Source organism: Saccostrea cucullata, unplaced genomic scaffold, assembly GCF_032062105.1.
Source record: "Saccostrea cucullata isolate Sc308-1 unplaced genomic scaffold, CSIRO_AGI_Scuc_v1 ctg1001, whole genome shotgun sequence".
Lineage (NCBI taxonomy): Eukaryota > Metazoa > Mollusca > Bivalvia > Ostreida > Ostreidae > Saccostrea > Saccostrea cuccullata.
In genome coordinates, this window is record NW_026940940.1 from 99,848 (window position 1) to 117,433 (window position 17,586).

General features: G+C 34.0%; 1 protein-coding gene across 1 annotated transcript in view; it reads right to left on the minus strand.

Moving 5' to 3' along the window:
- LOC134256696 (uncharacterized) overlaps nucleotides 1-6,125 on the minus strand; it is a 94,992-nt gene extending 88,867 nt beyond the window's left edge. The window contains exons 1-5 of the mRNA XM_062739378.1: nucleotides 5,458-6,125; nucleotides 3,727-4,038; nucleotides 2,682-2,957; nucleotides 2,229-2,537; nucleotides 409-687 (exon numbers count right to left, since the gene is read on the minus strand). Of these exons, the coding sequence (XP_062595362.1) occupies nucleotides 409-687; nucleotides 2,229-2,537; nucleotides 2,682-2,957; nucleotides 3,727-4,038; nucleotides 5,458-6,055 (1,774 nt within the window). The 5' untranslated portion in view covers nucleotides 6,056-6,125. The remainder of the gene's footprint in view (nucleotides 1-408; nucleotides 688-2,228; nucleotides 2,538-2,681; nucleotides 2,958-3,726; nucleotides 4,039-5,457) is intronic.
- Nucleotides 6,126-17,586: the final 11,461 nt, after the last annotated feature.

Consider the following 17,586-nt stretch of genomic DNA (forward strand, 5'->3'; position numbering starts at 1 on the left):
TTGTGTTTTTGTGAAAAACAAATTCATTCGAAATGATGAAAAGGATTGGTCAATAATTGAATTGAGTTTCTTTATGTTGGAAAATGCAATGAAATTCACTTTTGGGGATATAAGGATTAGTATTGTATGTGATTAGTATTAGGAAGGGATACATTCATCAATATATATTGGAGGTGATCGTTATTTTTAATCAAATGTAGTATCTATCCTAAAAAAGAAAAGAAGGACATAAAAGTAGTAACAAGTTACATCATGTTTACCCCCCCTCCCACACACACATACTTTCATTTAACCCCCCCCCACCACACACACACACACTTTTATTCATCCCCCCCCCCCCCCGATATCAATTTGCTTCCGACACTTATGTTGAAAAATCTCGTAAAAATTTTATACAAAATTTTTTACCTAGACAAATAACATTTCCAAGCGTTGATCCCACCTCATTGGTGACTTTGCACTGATATGAACCAGCGTCGAATTTATTAACATTGTGAATGACTAATGCTGGGTTAAGTTCTGTTCCTCCAGTATACTTTCCTGTGGTCGCATTTATGACTTTACCATCTTTCTGCCATGCAATTTTGGTAATTGGAGGAGACTTGCCATAAAGGAAAACGTCACACGTCAATATCACAGAACAGCTGTTTGCCTTTGTTTCATGGTTGCTAAATATGTTTGGACGATCTGAAAAGAGAAAAAAAAACAACAAAGCAAAAAGAAAAAAAAAATCAGTTGTCCACAACGTTTATTTTCACATAGGTCATGTTGTTACATCATCTTTAAATGTTTCCCAATAACGGCTTAATATATAATTAGAGGCCCAGGGACCACTTCGCTCATCTGAGCAACTGGCTAGGTAAAGGCAAAAATTAGTTCATTATTGAAAAGTTTACATCTACCATAAAAGTGGGTTCCGGCGAGGGGGGTATTTTAACAAACTTATGATATCAAAGTCCATAAAACAATATAAAATTGGAGCAGAGCAAACACGGACCTCCGAAACATCAGAGGTGGGATCAGGTTCCATGGAGGAATGAGCATCCCCTGCTGACCGGTTACACCCGCTGTGTGATTCAAATATCCAAATATGAAACAGATTTGTCAGACTCTCTGGTATCTTTTATCTCAAGCTCACCAGGATATATCGTATCGACATAGGAATGGAATTGACCATTGTTAGTTGACAATACGTCGTCGATATATCGAAATGTCGGGTGGAAGGCAAGAGCAAGTGCTCCGTTCTTTTCACGCATTAGATTTTGCACAAATTCTGTATCATATGAATAAAAAAGCAGGTCTGCTAATAACGGAGTGCAATCGGTACCCAAGGGAATTCCAATAGATTGTTGGAGTGCCTGGTCTCCAAATACCATTAAGATATTGTCAATCAGAAACTCAAGCATCTTTTTTTATGTCAACTTCAATTGCATAATTATAATTTTGTTTCGATCGTCTTTTTATATAACATTTTTGTCAACATGCCTAAATTTAGCAAATAGCTACCCAAAATCAGTTTTTTTTAAACAATTCTGTATCCATAAACACAAAATATATCCTACAATGTACTTTTTTCTTTGTGAAATAAGGAAATCGTAACAAAGAATGGATATTTCCTAATGCCTGCAATATTCAAAAAGTAAGTCAATGTTTTAAGGATCAAGATGACTGGTGATCTAATTTTAAATAAACATATTTTGACGTATGAAGATACAGTTACTGACAAGATTTGTTGATACGTGCTTATCATACTTCCTTATAGTAAGAAAAAAATAAAGTTTTACCAAACATACTTTGGTGAACTTTGAAGTTCCTTGAGACCACGACTTTTGCCTCAGGGTGACACCATAAACAATTTTTAATTTACAACATATCCCCATCTTTGTATGTAAGTTTAGTGATAACTGCCAAGTGGCTCTTGAAAAGAAGATTTTTAGCAATGAGTACTTTTGTTTTTATTTTATAATCATTTCCTCTTGTTTGGGAGTCACATTGCTAGTTATAGTTCAAATGCGAGCCCTTTCGTCAGATATTCTCTGATAAATTTTACAAAAATCGGCCGAGAGGTTCTTGAGATATGGTCAATTTTCTAAAAGGATTTTGTAAAAACACAGATCGCCATAGCATTAGCAATTTGAGCTATTATGACTTTCGTTCTTTGGTTATCGTAACCTTAAACAAATTATCACCAAATACTTTAATTGTAAGTTAAATATGTCTCTACGTACCTCCTGTTACATTGAGAAGAGCTCTATCACTGACACTCTCTCCTATGCAATTGGTTATCCGAAGTCGGTAATACAATTTGTCATCGAATGTTGCTGCTGTTACATTAAGTATAGGACCACGTGGATCTGACGAATTGTAAAAATATTTTGGGTCACTGTCGGTGATGGTTTCAAATTTATTTTCATCACTGAGACTACTCTTTTCCCACACTGCTTTTGCCGCTGGTGGACAAGATGATACGACAGAGGTTATAAGGGCATTGTTTCCGTAACAAACTGATTCCGCTTGAATTTTGACCTTCGGTACACCTATAAATTTAATTTTGTATATTTTAAGGCCTTTGAACAGTCACATTTAAAAAAAAGTTGTTACTTCAATCTCTAAAATATTCAAGGCTTGAGGTATAAAAAATAAAACCATGTGTCTTTAAAAGAAACAAATGTATAACTAACCTAAGGTAAATGATCTGGAGGCGGAGCCAGCAGCATTGAATACGGTACATGTGTACTCTCCACTGTCATGAATTGACGGGGATGTTATGGTTAAAAAGTTGTCTGTTAAATCCCCACCAACGTACTTTTCTTGATCTACTTTTAAAACCTGATCATTTCTAGTCCATTGTATAAGATTGGCTTTTGGAGAACCCTGTGAGACTTCATACCTGTAACGGAGTATAATTTCGTCCCATTCGTCTGAGGTCACTTCTAGTTCCTGAAGATCTGGTTCCTCTAAATTTGTAAAGGAATTAACATGATTCATCAAAAATTAATACTCTTGATATACTGTGGTTTTACCAATATTCGTTGAACACCAAATTTCGTGGATTTCGTTGTTGAGGAAATCCATGAATTCAAATGTTCATCGAAATACGAAATATGACATTCATTTGTATTGGCAATGCTTTTGTCCACGAAATAACGTATCCTCGAAAACGTCTATTTTACAAAATCCACGAAAAATGATGACAACGAAAATTGATGAAACGACAGAATCTGTTTATTGATGTTTTAAACATGAAATAGTAATGTAAAGAATCCTTAAGAAGTTCAATTGTGATCGAAGATATTTTGCCATTCTGAGGATAGTAAAAAAGTTGCTTATTCTAAATATTATGATTTTTTTTACAATGTGTTCTCGAATTATTGTAATTATTTACTCGGCAAGGTATTTTGAACAATTTAAACTCAATATAACTGCAAAAGAAATTCAAATAATCCTAAATTCGAAATGTATTTGTGAAACACTCAATATAACAAAAATAAAAATATTGTTTTAAAAACCTTTAATAAAAGGCATCATTTAAAAAAGGTTTAGACTTACTGAAGTAATTATTTTGAGATTTTTGTTCTCGTGAAGAAGATAACAAGTCGCACATTTTAATTAATGCATAATGAAAAAATAAATTCATTTGATATATTTTTCAAATAATAAAAATTGTTTCCTAATCGGTATAAAATTTTCTCTGTACTTCTTGATAGTGATGATAAAAAAAAATACCTCCAAAGACTTTTAAGGACAACACATTACTGTGTATTTTTATGTGCCGTTCATTTGGAGTTCCTGATATAATTGCCTGGTAGTCACCCTGATCTTCTTTTGAAGCCCCATTTATCATAAGCTGACAACAGGTGCTATTTCTGTATTTCTCTGCACTGGTATCAATCTGCTCTGAAATGTTCCCTTTAAGTCTGTGCCAGGTGATAGGCCAATTCTGGGTTGATGTAGATGAATGTTTTATATCAACTTCAAAACGTACTGTTTTCCCACACATAATTGTCGTTTCCCCTCTGACAGAAATAGTTGGCAACTCTAGACATTTAATAAGATCACATTACAATGTATTTGATAATTTTTTTAGAATTGTATTTCATTTGAAAAATTCCGTAAACAAAACATAAACTATATACAAAAGAAACATATGCGCGTAGAAAGAGAACCCTGTGTACAGAAAAATTAAAACAACAATTAGAATAAAGATCCAATGACATATACAGAGAAGTTATGTGAGAAAATTATTTGAAACTTCTTTTACAGTAAACACCGGGAGGGGAACGTTTTTAAAAATCTTTCTTAAAACCCTTTAACTGGAATTAAAAGTATTGAATTCGTTTTCTCCATATCCTTTATTGATTCACTCTGTACTAAGAACTTTATGAATCTTATAAATTTGATGAAAGCCTAAAAAACACAATTTCATAACTAGCTTTAATCAAAACGAAAATGAATAATTTTCCTAAATACCAGGAATTTGTGTATACACGCATTTTTTCGAGGTTTGAGTTTAATTATGCAAATTTCAAAGCACACAATAAAGAGATGAACTTAATTTTTGAGAAAAACGTGGGGACATGAACTAGGGCGTTTCTCACCTGCATATTTCATGAAGCACAATATCGCTCCTCGATCAATGGGTTAAAGTTCATGTACCTCATGAGTTCTCAAAACTATTTTTTTCTGATGACTTGCCTTATATATGTTTCATTCCAAAATCATTCTTGAAAAACAGATGTACTACTTTTTGACATCAACATAGAAATATTCTTACCCAGTCCATGGTAGTTCATGAGATCAGGAACTTTTTCTATTTTGCAAAGAATCATAGAGAAATATAGTTGTAAATATTAATAATAATTCTCGTTTAACAACGTTTGGATAACCCCGTTGATTAAACTATGTTGATTTATTTATACACAAAACGAAAACACATAAACGGATGACACTGTATAATGTTAATGTTGACATGCTGAAAAAAAAAATTCCGTAGGTAAAAAATATAAAATCTTGGAATATTTTCTGTGTCCTCTAAATAAGATTATGTTCCCATCTACTGCTTATGATTAATTATTATGAAAAAATTTAAGTGGGGGGTTGTGTTGCTATATATTATGTAAGAGAGAGGAATCCTTTTTGAAACCATTCTGATTAAGGCACTAGTACAGGGCTACTCATGTTTCCATTGTAAGTTTTATAAAATAAATTAAGAAAAGTGACTAGAATCTACTGCTTGATCAAATTAATCTCGCACCAACAACTTCACTCCTATATGCCTAACGTCTTCTATGAGAATCATTGGAGGGGTGGGGTTGGGGGTGGGGTGGGCAGGTTACCTCTGGTATAGGAAGAGTATAAAAACTTGTATAAAGGTTTAAGGGATCTTTTTTTTTTTGTTTTTAACGAACAAATTTGATCATAAGCATTCATCTAATAATATCAAATAAACAAACCGACCTTTATTTGGTTCGAGAAGCCTCAGCATGAGTTTGTATTGATCCATGTGATTAGAACCACAATCACACCTTTTGACATCTGCAAGTTCTCTCTCGTAATTTACTGGATTAGAGCCATTACTGTTCAGAAATGTACACATCCTTTTCATAATATCTTCTAACTCCTTCCATTGCGATTCAAACATGACATCAGGGATGCTAGAAGATTTCAGATGACCATAAATTTCGTTTCGGATTCGCCTGAGGCGTTCGATGTCATCGCCGATGAGATTATCACCACTTTCCGGTTCTTTTCCCCATCCTTTTGTTGTTACCACTTTTTTACACAGGTTTTGTATAAGTTTATATAACAAACTTACATCGAATTTAGCATAATCAGGGATATAAGGAGGCGATACATAACATAAATCTTTCTGTTCCTCACTTAGTTTGTGTTTTCCGAGTAATAATGCGGGGCAAAGGCGAATCTTATTGTATAGGTCACAAGGCTTAATGTAAATTTCAAGAAGATCTTTCATTGGTAATTTTATTTTGTCTACCACGGCTATCGCCAGACGGACAAAGTTTTGTTGAGTTCCTGTTAAGGCTGTTGATGCCATTTTTAATCATATATTCTACTTTCCATGATTATGTTTCCTCTTTTTCTTAAATGTCATGATTTCCCTCCTTCTGAACTGAAAAAAAATATTCAATACAGTTTTTTTTTTACTTTTTAAAAATCAAATTCAGAATAGTAAAATCAAAACTTTCTTTTGTTTTTAGTTCATCGTATTTCTTGTAATGATTTGCATTAAATGATGGATTCTCATCATATTTAATTTTTGAAAATATACTAATTTTGCACGGACTGGAGAAAACGGCACCACTAAGAATTTGTATTAATAAGAGCATAGAAAGTTAACAGTATTATTTTAAAGACAAGATCAGAGAAGGTTCGTTATTCTTTTTTTCCTGATTTCGCGAAAACAATGGGGATATTAGATATCATTTATTTGTCAGTCTGTCCGTCTGTTGGTCTGTGTAGCTGTCCGTCTGTCACAAAATCTTGAACGTTGGTCAAAACTTTTGAATAAGAAAATATAAGAATTTCATTTTACGCTTGTGTATTACATGTACCTGTGGCAGTACTTTATTATATACACTACGATTTTTGAGCACGTGACCTTGATATTTCAAAAAATTTAAAATTACTTGAATTTTGAAAAAAAAATATGACTTCCCTACTATACATGTGTACTACTTCTGAAAAAAACTTTCTATATACACCATGGTTTTTGCCCCCTTGACCTTCACCTTGAAGTTTAATATACATGCACTTCTTAAATCTTTAATTTTGGTCATAACTCTTGAATGAGAAAAGGCGGGGCTTTCATATTTCTCACGTGTATTACCCCTGACAAGATCGTTCAAAAGTCACTATGTTTTTTTACAATGTGATCTTGATCTTGGAGTTTGACCTTCTTGTCAAAAATGTTATCTTTCCTTTTAATGTTTGAAAGAGAAAAAAGGTTTTCATATTTGACATGTAATTCTCTGTAATAAGATATAAGATCATGCTTTTATATTGTCCCTTTGACCTTGACCTTCATGTTTGACGTAATTTTCAAAAAGTTATCACTGGTTATTAATCGTGCACGGCGTACATAATAAGAAAATGCCACAATTATATGTAATGACAACCCATTTACTAAGACACCGAAAGTGGGGGCCACAATTGTTTGAATTTGCTTGTTTTCTTTAATACTAGTATTTCGAACTGAATACTATTGTTGCGAATGTTGTGATTTTATTACAATTTTAAAAGATTTTTTTTTTCTTTTTACATAAAAAACCAATAGTGTCAATCAGATATTCCTACCAATCAAAGACTTGTATCGGCTTACCGATGTTTTTTTTTCTTCTCCATTTCTGTTCTTTATAGGATTTTTTTAATTTTTTTTTTTTTTTGTGTGTATTAGGTTTTTTTTTTATCTGAAAATATTGTTAATTAGTCATAGAAGGAAACCAAATAAAATAAAAACAAACCGTATAGACTGCTTAGTATGTATTTATTATAATTATTAAAGAAGAAGAGATATATATATATGAAAATAAAATACTTTTTCAAGTACATACATGTAAATGTATAATTATAAATAATAAAAAAAAATATGCGAAAAAATTCTAAAGTGTATATGCATCAGGAAACATACTAGAAATGAGACAATTTCCGTAATGTTTATTAAGATTTTAAGTAATTGAAACGAGTAGAAAACAGGGAGGAAGATCGATATCCTTGCCCCCAACTCTTTACTGAGTATAGTTTTTCCTGTAGGTCTTTTTTTTGCATTAAAAAGTCTGATTACTGATTCAAAAACAAAATTTGCAAAATATATTCGTCTGTCACTAATACGTATAAGTATTGATAAAAAATTCTAACTTGTTCCATTTCTTAGAACCATCTTCATAAATGTTGCAAATTTGTGCACAATTTTGAATCTACCTTTAAAACAAATTACATTCTAAAATGAAATTATAAATGAAAAATGTTCATTGAAATATATAATTCACGCTGTAAAATGTCATAGCGCTGACTGAGTTGGTACGTCATTTCCAAATTTAAGCAAGGAGTTACACAGTTTAAATTAATATCTAAGAAAAGTAGCAATTAAGATTTTTTTAAAATTAACATCAATCACAGGAAGAAACAAGATCTTTTAGTGAAAACTGAAAGGCGCCTTTCAGTGATTTTTCAGTGGCCTTTCAGTCACTGAATGGCACACACATTTCAGTGACCTTTCAGGTGCCATTCAGTCACATTTCAGGTATTTTTCAGTCATCATTCAGCGGACACTTTTCCGTCAATTTTCAGTGAACTTTCTGTCAACTTTCAGTGACCTTTCTACGGTCTTTAGTGACCTTTCCGCCATCTTTTAATTATATTTAAGTAAACTCAGCTATTTTATCTCACTGGATTACAAGTTCATAAAAAGATATTTTTCCTTAACAATATTTTGAATAATATCATTAAGTGTTTTTTTTTCTTATCGTGATAAAATTCAGGTACCTTAAACAGGTAATCAGGGTTTTAATTTTAATTGTCTTTAAAATGTTTACTATACTTATTCTTAAGGAGGAGCAGGACCTTTCGCTAAAAAACTTCCTGTCAGTGATTTTTTATATTACTTATTTAATATGTACTTTACATTTTAAAACGGTCCTGTCATGGGATTTCTTGACTTATTTAAAAGATATCGTACTGTAAGCTCCCTGGAATGGCCAAGCTTAAGTCAGGGACGCTACAAAATAAATACTGGTAGTACTCCTGTACTAAAATCCTTGTTCCTCTGCTTATAGGGAAAACATAAGATTTGTCTTGGTCTCAAAAATATTTATTAATCATAAATCAGTTCTCATTCCAACAGGTACAATAATAAACTCTGGTGGCGTCTACCGTACAGGCCACTATTATAAAAAGGGGGGAGGGTGTACAATGTATATACTAGGATGATCCCCACATTTAATTACAATTAAATAGGTATCCAGTGTTGGGAGATAATTGTCGATCATTTTCCCACCTGAAATCACAATGGTAATGTTATATAAGGCTACGATGAAAATATCGGCGGATCTTAGACTTATCTCTTTGAAATGTACGCACTTGACAACTCGGCAAATTTTCTGTTTACGTAATGCGATCGGCCCATATATATAACCTTCGTAAAGGGTAACATGACTAGATTCAACCAATAAAAATGCTGTACGGCAACGTTCCACCAATTACGGCACTGTGCGGTACCGTACAAACAGAGATCTGCCAACCAGTGCCAAACAAGGCTACTGTACAATGAGGATAATTACTGCAAAACGGAATTAAAATGTGAAAAGACAAAATAACCAATAAATATGGATAACAAGAGATGTGTCTATAATAAGTAAGTAAACAATTTATATCAAAAACCTGTAAATCTCACATAAATAAACTTGCTGAGTATGCAGACGATATAGCGGATGGATAAGAATATAGTGCAAGTAGTAGACACATGTGATCAGGAATAATAATGGCTAAAATGAAAAGCAGAACCCACAATAATAATTAACATAACTAGAGCTGAGCTCGTTGCAAAGCAACGAGTAGGTCTTCCGTCCTGTTTGACTGGAAGTAACTTTCATTTAAAAAAACAGAGTAATGAAGTCCAAAAATGGGTTAATCCTCCAAATCTATGTTAAGAATAGCAAAATTAAGCCATTCCTTGGTACTTCCGGTTTGACCGGAAGTGACGACGACGGATAAAAAATTAATATTCAAGCTTCTACTGAGACATGTTACCCCAAAACCTGTCAAAAACGGCAAAAATATGCATTTTCTGACTACTTCCGGTTCGACCGGAAGTGACGTCACCGGACGTATTTTGATGACTCCATTAGATAAAGCATGATATTTTAAACAACTTTGCTTCTTTGATGCATAACAAATTCTCGATACTCTTTGAGATATCTGGAAAAAACTTTTGGCCCCTCTAGGTCCCTTAATGTAGGTCAGCCCTTTTTTCGACATATCATTTGAAAGATCTTCTAATTCTGCACAAATTATGTTTTATATATTGTAACAAAATATTTTTAGTTTAGAAGATATAAAGAAAAATATGAGTAATTTTTGGTTCTTTTAAGCGTTCTAATTTTTGACCCCTATATAGCGCCATTTTGAATACAGAAATCGAAAAACAAAAACCGATGTGCACAACTTCAATCCTTTTATTATCTAAAATCAGTAGAATTTCTGCTCCAGCTTTAGCCGTCTCTGAGCCTTTGTCTGGAAACGAAAGCCTATAAATTTTCCTTTAAAGGGAAATAACTCAAAACCGGAAGTAGCTTTTTGAAATTTTAGACATTATATCGACTATCTGAAAAATAATCCCCTTTCGTGTTCATGTTCTTCTTCGCCCTATAACTATAGTCCTGCTGGACACGTTATTACAGGTGACGTAATAATAGTTCGTAATGAGGACCTTAGATCACTTATTTTAAAAGGTCCTAAATATAGGGAACCCCGATCCTTCAACTGGCGTCGGAATGTCATAAATATTATGGATTCTGTTGAAAATTACGTCAGACGATGGGCTAGATATGAAAAAGAAGACGCTGACACCTTGTCAGAATGGATTAAATGTATCAGATCCATGTTAAAGTCGCGTATTAAAAGATTGAGGGGCAAAATGAAAACCATCTATCCTTCTGTGTTCAATAAACCAGAAGTGAAAAAAGAATTAGATAGATTACACGATCAGTACGTACTGGTTCCTGCCGACAAAGCAGGTAACAACATTGTCTTCGTCTGTAAGGCTCATTATATAAATTGCATTCTAGAAGAACTTGGATTTAATTCTACAAGTGGTAATCCTACTTATACATATACTTCTCTTTCTAAGGAAGAAATTCTTCAAAATCACCTGTCAGTTTTGAATACTTTTAATATTCCACAGAGCCAAAATGAATTTGAACTACCTTATATATATTTGATTCCGAAACTTCATAAGAATCCTTACAAACAAAGATGCATTTCAGGTTCCAATAAATGTTCAACCAAGCCTCTTTCGTTACTTCTCACTCAAATATTGACAGTAGTGAAGGAAAAACTTCAAGAGTACTGTACAACTATATATTCAAGAAGTGGTGTAAATCAGATGTGGATACTTAAAAATTCTAAAGAACTTTTGGACAATTTGAAATCACAAGACTTTACAAAAATCAACAGCATAAAAACTTACGACTTTTCAACTTTATACACAACAATTCCCCACGACAAATTAAAATCCAGGCTTTTTGATATCATTAACAGCTGCTTCTTCAACAAAAATGGGACTCGTAAGTTTACTTACCTTGTCATTGGTCATTTGAAAAATTATTTTGTTAAAACAGGTTCTGATTGCACACATAAGTACTCTGAAGTTGACATCAAGAAGATGCTTGAGTTTCTGATTGACAATATCTATGTGGTTTTTGGAGACCAGGTATTCCAACAATCTATTGGAATTCCCATGGGTACAAATTGCGCTCCGTTATTAGCAGACTTTTTTATATTCTTATGAAGCAGAATTTATACAAAATCTTTTGCGTGAAAAGAAGAAAACACTTGCTGTGGCCTTCAACTCGACATTTAGATATATCGACGACGTATTGTCAATTAATAATGATAATTTCCATTCCTACGTCGACACGATATATCCTGGTGAGCTTGAGATAAAAGATACCACAGAGTCTGACACTTCTGCTTCATACTTGGATATTTTACTTGAAAAAGACACTAATGGTAATCTAACAACCAAGCTATATGATAAACGTGATGACTTTAACTTTTCTATCGTCAACTTCCCTTACTTATGCAGCAATATACCTTCATCACCTGCATACAAAGTATTTATATCTCAGTTGATTCGATACGCAAGAGCGTGCTCTACGTATAAACAATTTCTTAAACGAGGTAAATTATTGACAAGCAAGTTGATGAAACAAGAATATCAACAGTCTCGTTTAAAGTCATCATTTCGTAAATTCTATGGTCGATACAATGACCTTGTCAGGAAATACAATTTATCATTGAATGAAATGCTGACTGACGTTTTTCATACCAATTGTTAGTCCATTATTTATACACTGAATTGACCACGGACTTTTTCCGTTATTTCCTGATTATGACAACAATCAGCACACGGCGGGTGTGACCGGTCGGCAGGGGATGCTCACTCCTCCATGGCACCTGATCCCACCTCTGATGTTTCGGAGGTCCGTGTTTGCTCTGCTCTTATTTTGTATATTTGTTTAATGGACGTTGAGATTGAATACTGTTCGTTATTTCCATATCCTTCTGATAGAGTTTATTAACGTCTATAACGTCTGAAAATTTGAGCGAAATCCGTTGAGAAATGAGCGAGATATGAGGACTCAGAGTTGCGGTCTAGGAAGCAGAAGAAAAAAAAGAATAACTAGAGCCGAGCTCGTTGCAAAGCAACGAGTAGGTCTTCCGTCCTGTTTGACCGGAAGTAGCTTTCATTTTTAGCAAAAATGAGAAATAACGCCTAAAATGGTTTGAATCCTCTAAAGCTATGACAATTAATGCAAAAATATGCAAATTTTTGACGACGGACGGAAACCAAATTTCTATGCTCCCATGGCCAGAGACATATGTTACCCAAAAACTTGACAAAAAACGGCAAAAATACGCGTTTTGACTACTTCCGGCATGACCGGAAGTGACGACGCCGGATGATTTTGACGACACAAATATATTAAGCTTGATATTTTAAACAACTTTGCTTCTTTGACGTATTACAAATTCTGAATACTTTTTGAGATATCAAGTGAAAACTTTTGGCCCCTCTAGATCCCTTAATTTAGGGGTCAGCCCTTTTTCGAGATATCATTTGAAAGATATCAGAATTCTTCACAACTTTTGTTCTATATGTTTTAACAAAATATTTACAAGTAAAATGATATAATAGAAAAAGTGTTAGAAATTTTGAAAGGCTCAATTTTACTTTTTTCAGTCCATACCGAGCGTTAACTGCAGTACTTCCGGTGAAAATTAACAACACAATGCAAATCTACATATGTTGCTCTATCTTCCCGAAAAGGTTTTATCTTCCTGTGATGAGCGGTTTTCAAGAAATGCGACGGACAAACTGACCCTTAAAAATCACAAAACTGCGAAAATCTCCGAACCGGAAGTGACGTCATCAAAATAAAAAATTATCGAGATTTTTTAATGTTCTATCAGACCTGAAAGTTTCATAAAAATCTAACGAGCCGTTTTCGAGAAATCGCGTGCACAAAATCGGTAAGAAAACAAATAATAAGAACTAGAGCCGAGCTCGTTGCAAAGCAAAGAGTAGGTCTTCCGTCCGGTTTTGACCAGAAGTGCCGAAAGTGACGTGAACAAAAGAAATCAATGAGCTAAGTAGTCTCTAGTGACTTTGTAATTTCAATTTTCCATTAAAAACTTCAAAATAAGCTATTTTTGGCTACTTCCGGTTTGACCGAAAGTGACGTCGACGGACGGAAAGTTAAGATTTAAGCTTCCAGTAACATATGTTGCCCATAAACCTGTCAAGAACAGCAAAAATATGCAATTTTTGACTACTTCCGGTTTGACCGGAAGTGACGTTGTCGGACGTATTTTGACGACTCCATTAGATAATGCTTGAAATTTTGAACAACTTTGCTTCTTTGACGTATTACAAATTCTCAATACTTTTTGAGATATTAAGGAAAAACTGTTGGCCCCTTTTGGTCCTTTATTATAGGGGCCAGCCCCTTATCGTTGATATATTTCGAAAGATCGTGACATTCTCTACAACTTTTGTTCTGTATGTCTTTACAACTTGTTAACATGTAAAAAGATATTGCAGAAAAGGTGTTAAAAATTTCTGAGTCCCTGATAGAACTTTTTTCGAGCCATATCGAGCGCCGACGTGCGGCGCTTCCAGAAAAAGAGAATGGTGTGTGACAAAAGAGCACACCTTGCTCTATCATCGCTGAAAATCTTATGTTTCTGTCTTAAGGCATTTTCGAAAAAAAATTATGGACAATGAGACCCCCTGAAAATCACTAAATCGCGGAAATCTCAAAACTGGAAGTGACGTCATCAAAGCAAAAAATTTTCTATCAGCTTTGTTTGATGTTCTATCAGTCCTGAAAGTTTCATGAAAATCTATCCAGCCGTTTTCGAGAAATCGCGTGCACAAAATCGGTAAGAAAAAAAAACAATAATAATAACTAGAGCCGAGCTCGTTGCAAAGCAACGAGTAGGTCTTCCGTCCTGTTTGACCGGAAGTGCATCTGTTACTTTCATTAAAAAAAGAGTAATAAAGTTAAAAATGGTTAAATCCTCCAAATCTACATTAATTAGTGTAATATTAAGCCATTATTGGCTACTTCCGGTTCGACCGGAAGTGACGTCGACAGACGAAAAATTAAGATTTAAGCTTCCAGTGACATATGTTACCTAAAAACCTGTCCAGAACGGCAAAAATATGCAGTTTTTGACTACTTCTGGTTTGACCGGAAGTGACGTCGCCGGACGTATTTTGACGACGCCATTAGATAGAGCTTGATATTTTGAACAACTTTGCTTCTTTGACGTATTACAAATTCTAAATACTTTTTGAGATATAAAGGAAAAACTTTCGGATCCTTTTAGCCCTTAATTTTAGGGACCAGTCCCTTATCGTTGATATCTATCGAAAGATCGTGACATTGTTCACAACTTTTGTTCTATATGTCTTAACAAAACATTAACGTGTTAAAAGATATTGCCAAAAATGTGTGAAAAATTTCTAAATTCCCGATAGACCTTTTTTCGAGCCATAGCGAGCGCCGACGTGCTGCACTTCCGGAGAATAAGAGAGATGTGTGTCACATCAGCACATGTTGCTCTATCATCGCTGAAAATCTTACGTTTCTATCTAAAAGCACTTGTGAGAAAAAAGCTGGACAATGTGACCCTATGAAAATCACTAAATCGCGGAAATCTCGAAACCGGAAAATCATCAAAATAAAAAATTATATATCAGATTTGATTGATGTTCCATCAGTCCTGAAAGGTTCATGAAAATCGATCGAGCCGTTTCTGAGAAATCGCGTGCACAAAATCGGTAAGAAAAAAAAACAATAATAATAAAAATAGTGGAAAAGAAACCTAAGAATAACAAGAAGGTCTTCCGCTGAAGACGAAAGACCTTAACTAGAGCAAAGCTCGTTGCAAAGCAACGAGTAGGTCTTCCGTCCGGTTTTGACCGGAAGTGCCTGATTTGACATAAACACAAGAAAGCAATGAGCTAAGTCGTCTCCAATGACTTTATAATTTCAATTTTTCATCAAAACCTTCAAAATAAGCTAATTTTGGCTACTTCCGGTTTGACCGGAAGTGACGACAACGGACGGAAAATAATTTTGGACTCCCTGAGACATATGTTAGCCAAAAACTTGTTAAGAACGGCAAAATTATGCGTTTTCCAACTACTTCCGGTTTGGCCGGAAGTGACGACGCCGAACGTTTTTTGACGACCCAAATAGATTAAGCTTGACATTTTGAACAACTTTGCTTCTTTGACATATTACAAATTCTCGATATGCTTTGAGATATAAAGGTAAAGCTTTCGGCCCCTACAGACCCCTAATTTAAGCGTCCAACCCTTTTTTCGAAATGTCATTAAAAAGATCTTGAAATTCTACACCTTTCTTGTTCTACATGCTTTAACAAAATATTTCTAGGTAAAAAGTTTTCTTTGAAAAGGCGCTTAAAATTTTGAAATTCTTGATAGGACTATTTTCGGGCCATAGCGAGCGTCGGCGCTTCGTACTTCCGGTAGTTGTGATATACTTAGTGCACTTCTCCAAAAGTTGCTCTAGCATCACTGAAAATTTCAAGCTTCTGTGTTAAGTGCTTTTTGAGAAAACTTCCGGACAAAGTGACCCTCTAAAAATCACTAAATCGCAGAAAACTCCGAACCGGAAGTGACGTCATCATAATAAAAAAATATATATCTAGATTTTTTGATGTTCTATCAGACCTGAAAGTTTCATGAAAATCGATCGAGCCGTTCTCAAAAAATCGCGCGCACAAAATCGGTAAGAAAAAAAAAACAATAATAAAAATAGTGGAAAAGAAACCTAAGAAAAACTAGATACGATCTCGTTGCGAGCAACGAGTGGGTCTTCCGTCCAATTCTTGATAAGATGAGATAAGATTTTAATAGAGATTTTTTTCCTAAATTAATTATTTTCCTTAATCAGTAAAAAGACATTGGACAATAAAGTTTAAAAATTCGACTTTTGGCCCCTCACGGCCCCTAATATTCGGGATCAGCCCTTTTCCCTTCATATCATTTTAAAGCTCTCAGGATTTTGATCACTTTTTGTTCAACAACTATTCAGAGATTTTTTTTCGTTTTCAAGCTATTTGCCAAAGAAATATTTAGGGGGCAACCCTTTAACTCCAAAATGGGGACGTTTAGCAAAAAAATGAAAGGTTGCATATTGATCAGAATATGATTTTGAACATCTTTTGTTCAATATTACTTATCAAGATACTTCTCACTTTCGAAATACAAAGCGTCAAAGATTTAGCATTCTGGCCCCTTGTGGCCCCTAATTATGTACCATACCACATAATAATCATGATATATAGTTGTAAATGGTTGATATAAACATCTTTGCTTCAGTAATGTATTGCAAAATATTAACAGATAAAGAGTTATCGATTGAAGACTTTTGGCCCCTCTTGACCCCAAATTTGAGTGTCCAGCCCCTTTTTTTTATTTCATCTTAAAGATTTTACGATTTTGAACACTTTTTGTTCAACAACTATTCAGCGATTCTTTTTCGTTTTCGAGCTATTTGCAAAAGAAATATTAAGGGGCCACCCTTCAACTCCTTAATGGGGCCGTTTAGCAAAAAATGAAAGGTTGCATATTGTCCAGAACATGACTTTGAAAATCTTTTGTTCAATATTACTTATCAAGATACTTTCTCACTTTCGAGATACAAAGCGTCAAAGATTTAATATTCTGGCCCCTTGCAGCCCCTAATTATTTACCATACGACATAAAAATCATGATATATAGTTGTAAATGGTTGAGATAAACATCTTTGCTTTAGTAATGTATTACAAAATATTAACTGATAAAGAAATGTCGATTGAAGAATTTTGGCCCCTCTTGGCCCCTTATTTGAGTTCCCAGCCCCTTTTTCTTGATTTCATCTTAAAGCTTTTACGATTTTGAACACTTTTTGTTCAACAACTATTCAGAGATTCTTTTTCGTTTTCGAGTTATTTGCAAAAGAAATATTTAGGGGCCAACCCTTTAACTCCCTATTGGGGACATTTAGCAAAAAATGAAAGGTTGCATTTTGTTCAGAACATGATTATGAACATCTTTTGTTCAATATTACTTGTAAAAATATTTCTCACTTTCGAGATACAAAGCGTCAAAGATCTAGCTATTTGGCCCCTTGCGGCCCCTAATTATGTACCATACGACATAAAAATCATGATATATAGTTGTAAATGGTTGAGATAAACATCTTTGCTTCAGTAATGTATTACAAAATATTAACTGATAAAGAGTTGTCGATTGAAGAATTTTGGCCCCTC